We start from the raw sequence: 5,260 nt of genomic DNA on the forward strand, positions 1-5,260 counted from the left end.
TATATATATATATATATATTACATAAATGAAATGCATGATGACTCTTCATTTTTACTGGCACCAACTAATTTTCCTCATTAAGACTTGGAAATGACAGTGTTACCATACATTTCATTTGAATGAAATAGTTAGACTCTACATCTCTATTGAGTTTTCAGACAGAATGACAGTGATTTTAAGGCTCCTTAGAAACACTCACACCTTGCCGTGTGTGTATGTAGGTGTGTAGTGTGTATGTGTGTGTGTATGGATATATAGGTATAGGTATAGACATATAGATATAGATATAGGGATTCAATTCTGCTCCTCAGTGTTTCAATCTTTCCTATCCTTGCATATTTTTGCTTGAAATCTGGCTGACACTTCTTTCTGTCAGAGTTCATCAGCTACGAATCTAAGAAACCCTATGTGCTAAATATTTTTGTTGTAATTCTGCTTCATTTTTTGTTTGGAGCACTTTATATATATATATATATATATATATGAGATCTGATCAATAAGTATCCGGACTGTTGCCATAGTAATGAAGTTAAAACATGCTGAGTGAAGCTGCCTGGCATGCGCTCTAAGTTTCAATGTGTCTGCTCCCTTATGCTGTTTTCAGCAGTGCTTGGAAGGAAGGTGTGTAACATGTGATCATCACATTGACCATGATAAAGTTGTCATGGCAATACCTCCTCAGAGGCCTGCACAAAGTTTCAGATAGTGTATGGAGAGGAGTGTATGAGCTGCACACAACTGGTTCAGATACTTCCAAGACAGCCGAAAAAATTTCAATATTGTCGAACATTCTGGGAGACCAGCAACCAGCAGAACTGAGAAAAACATCACAGATATGCATGCACAAGATCTCCTTGATTGTGTCAAGAACAATGAAAACTTTTTGAAAACTTCATGTAGGCTTCTGAGCAGGTATCACCAAGCTTTTGGCAAAATTTGATACAGATTCTCTGCTCAACTGTTTCTGTTACAGTCAACGTAATGATCACATGCTATACACGTTCCTTACAAGCACTGCTGTAAACAGCAGAAGTAAGCTAGAACATTAAAACTTAGTGCACATGCACAACAGAGTTCAAGGTCAATCTGTGCCAAGCCGCTTCACTCTCCATGCTTTAGCTTTGTTACTATAGCAACAGTCCAGATACTTATTGATTTCAGTCTCTGGACTCCATACTAGGACACCATCTTCAAAGGTTTTTGTGAATCATAAAAAGCCCAGTACTTGTTTTTCTTTCTGCTCTTTATGTCAAATTTTGTTTCTTGTTGATTGCTAAGTTACTGGTAATAAAGGGATATAACTCAGACAACACCGGGTTTTAGACCGCTGTATAATATGCACATACACACCCATGCATGCATACATACATACACACACATATACACATACCTATATACGTAAACATATATATATATATATATATATATATCATATGTACGTATATAGCAGCCTTCAACTAAATTCGCCTCTTAAAGCGTTAGTCAACTCGAGGCTGTAGTAAACCATGCAGTTGGATTGAACCCACAACTACTTGGTTGTGAAGCACAGCCATTCTTATATATATAACGTATGTATATATCTATAAGTGTGTGTTTGTGTGTGAATATATATATATATATATATATATATACACACACACACAAACACATACATGTACGTGCGTGCACACACACACACACACACACTCTCTCTCTCTTACACAGTCATAAGCACATGCATACACACATATTAAACATATATGAATCTATATATGAATACATATATGTCTGTACTTTTCTCTTGACTGGAATAATAATTATAATAATAACAATAATAATCTATGTAGGTATTATATATATTTCATATGACTGTAATCAGTAATGATTAAGACATCTGCATGTGATATTTCTGGCATTGGTTATTCCAATTTGGTTGATGTCCATTGCTTGGATGGTGACGGCATTCTCCATTATTCACAGTTTGAGGATTCACAGGTGACAATGAAATTTCTGACAGCAAGCCAGGTATTAAAGACTCCTTATTGTTCTGGACTTTTAAAGGTGCCATCTGCTTCTGGTTGTAGCCTGTAATAAAGAAAAATTAAGAAAAATAATTAAAATATATGCATATATAGGCGCAGGAGTGGCTGTATTGTAAGTAGCTTGCTTACCAACCACATGGTTCCGGGTTCAGTCCCATTGCGTGGCACCTTGGGCAAGTGTCTTCTACTATAGCCTCGGGCCGACCAAAGCCTTGTGAGTGGATTTGGTAGACGGAAACTGAAAGAAGCCCATTGTATATATGTATATATATATATGTGTGCGTGTGTGTGTGTGTTCGTGTGTCTGTGTTTGTCCCCCCACCATCGCTTGACAACCGATGCTGGTGTGTTTACGTCCCCGTAACTTAGCGGTTCAGCAAAAAGGGACCGATAGAATAAGTACTAGGCTTACAAAGAATAAGTCCTGGGGTCGATTTTCTCGACTAAAGGCGATGCTCCAGCATGGCCGCAGTCAAATGACTGAAACAAGTAAAAGAGTAAAAGAGACAGTAATGAGTATATACCCAGGTACAGATGTGGTTGTGTAGGTTAAAAAATTTCCTTCCTGATCACATGGTTTCAGGTTCAGCCCCACAGCGTGGTACCTTGGGCATTTGTCTTCTACTGTAGCCCTAGACTGACAACAGCTATGAAAATCATTTTGAATAGATAGAAACTAAAAGAAGCCCTGTGTGTGTGTGTGTATGTGTGTGTGTGTGTGCGCGCGCATACACGCGTGTGCATGTGTTTTGTTTTTCTGTCTTCTTGTTTTGATATTATGTTATAGTTGTAAATGAGTGTCAGTCATACAAGAAGAATCATTCATTTCCAATATTCTGAAAACACATGTCTGGTTATGGGCAAATATTACTTTGCTTGGAAACATGTTAGAGTTGGTAACAGGAATGGCATCCAGCCATAGAAAATCTTCTTCACTGTGCTCCATCCAACCCATGCAAGCATGAAAAAGCGGATGTTAAAATGATGGTGATGTTGACAATGACAACAAAACTAGCAATGACAAATGGGTTCAGTATGAAGTAGTACAGCTTAAATAGGTTATTTAGCAAGCACTCATATAGCTAATGTTTCCAAGCAAAGTATATAATTCTCAGGTGCACTACAGTACATTAGAAGTTACCATCTTTTATCAAAATATTTCTGCACGATTCTAATTACACATATTTAAACTATTCTTCTGTCTTGAACTATAAAGAAAATTAAAAAAAAACGTGGAGCCTCAACTCTGACCTGCTAAAAACAGTAACTAACTTCCTTCAAATTCAACTTGGGTAAAATAGACCTGAATATACACTGTCTGCAAAAAGATGGGACAGTCACAACTTGATTGCTTTCAATCATATAAATAATAAATAAATGCGCCCTTTTAAAGCCTAGCCAGGCTCATGGGCCCAGTTTCCCGGTTTCAATGGCGTATGTGTTCCCCAGCTGGACGGGCCGCCAGTCCATCACAGCGTTACTCATTTTTGCCAGCTGAGTGGACTGGAGCAACGTGAAATGAAGTGTTTTGCTCAAAAACACAACGCGTCGCCTGGTCCAGGCATCAAAACCACAATCTTACGATCATGATGCTGATACCCTAACCACTAAGCCACACACCTCCATTTTCAATCATATAGGTCTGCTCAAATCAGCTCTGGCCTGAGACCAAACCACACCAACAACAGAAACAACATAGAGTTTAACTGAATATTTTAACATACCAAGCTTACTTTCTATTTTTGGATAATTAAAAAATATTTAAGTAAGACTTAAAATGTGAATGAAAGACAAAGGAAACTCTTCAAAAGTGATTCAAAGAATGACTATATAAGAAATAAACTATAGGGAATGGAATGACAATATGTAAATCAAAATAAACAATATATAATAAGCTGTTGAAAGTCAAACGAAAATCCTAATATAATTTCTAAGCCAAAAGACAAATGTCTATTGATTGCATTTGATATTTTAACCTTTTAAACAGACTTCATCTTGTTACTTTGGCAACTTCAGATCTTTACATAGTTTTAATGTTACTTCACACATCAACATATAGAAACTAATAAATGCAAAATGATCAGTCATGAGGGAGGGCAGAATTAAATGATTCATTGCTATTCAAACATAATGCAGCACATGTTAAAAATGTACGCAATGCTAGACTTCAAAAAATATAAAAATGATCGAGTGAAAATGTTTGATCTACTCACATGTTTTAATGCCTGAGTCATCATAGACAATACCACTATCTCTTCCAGAAGCTTTAGAATATTCCACATCTTCATGCATAGCATTGTCTCTAGCACCAAGCCTTTTGTTACGCTGACGTTGGCAGTGTTTATAAATTGCAAAGCCACATAGGCCACATACAACTGCACCAAGCAGGGCACAATAAATTGGAATTACATCAATGCGCGTTTCTTCATAACGGCTTGCATAACCTTTGCCAGCTGCAAAATAAGAAACCATATTTGAAATATATTTTTCAAACAACCATTATATATATACTTCTGGATTCAGTCAATAAAAAAATCAAAGAAAGAAAGAAAGCAGGTTTATATACAAGAAATAATAGGGTATGCAATAGATAATAAATAGGAGAGCTACCCAGTGATAGAAATTAGCCCTTTATGCATGGTCACAGTTCAGATAGATCATTAGAGTGCAGACCTACTGGCAGAAGTGGAAGGTTACTGCCAACACAGTGCTGTAAAGCCATGAGACTGCCATTGACTAAGTTTATTTTGATGTGAGGCTGCTGTCCCCTTTGAATGGGTTACAGTAGTTTTTCTGAAACAATTACCAAAAAAAAAAAAAAAAATCTATAAATCTCTCTTAATATGTAAAAATGTTCATGGATATGTTATACAATAATCCATAAGGGCTAAAACACATTTACTGCAAACAAAACTGGGATGAAAAGTATCAAATAGTTAAGCTTTTGATTTAACTCTTTAGCTTTCAAACTTGTATATCCAGCTCAGCTATTCTAGCTGTTTTATGTTTAAACTGCTAGATCCAATCTTTCACACCTACTCTACAATATCATTCTAAAAATGTACAATTGTGTCATTGGAGTCTTGAAGTTATGAGATAATGTATAATTAATTGTAAAAAAATAAGTATAATAAATAAGCTTTACATCCAAAAGGGAATCTGAATGCCAAATGATTAAGTATTTAAAAACATGGGTCTTGGAGAAATATTGATTTGCAAAATTGTGTTGAGAAGAGAT

General features: G+C 36.0%; 1 protein-coding gene across 1 annotated transcript in view; it reads right to left on the reverse strand.

The window, feature by feature from the left end:
• Nucleotides 1–38: 38 nt before the first annotated feature.
• The window catches only part of LOC106874456 (tumor necrosis factor receptor superfamily member 16), a 158,022-nt gene continuing 152,800 nt past the window's right edge, over nucleotides 39–5,260 (reverse strand). Inside the window, exons 3-4 of the mRNA XM_052966222.1 lie at nucleotides 4,236–4,475; nucleotides 39–2,065 (exon numbers count right to left, since the gene is read on the reverse strand). Of these exons, the coding sequence (XP_052822182.1) occupies nucleotides 1,866–2,065; nucleotides 4,236–4,475 (440 nt within the window). The 3' untranslated portion in view covers nucleotides 39–1,865. The remainder of the gene's footprint in view (nucleotides 2,066–4,235; nucleotides 4,476–5,260) is intronic.

Source organism: Octopus bimaculoides, chromosome 3 (genome assembly GCF_001194135.2).
Source record: "Octopus bimaculoides isolate UCB-OBI-ISO-001 chromosome 3, ASM119413v2, whole genome shotgun sequence".
Lineage (NCBI taxonomy): Eukaryota > Metazoa > Mollusca > Cephalopoda > Octopoda > Octopodidae > Octopus > Octopus bimaculoides.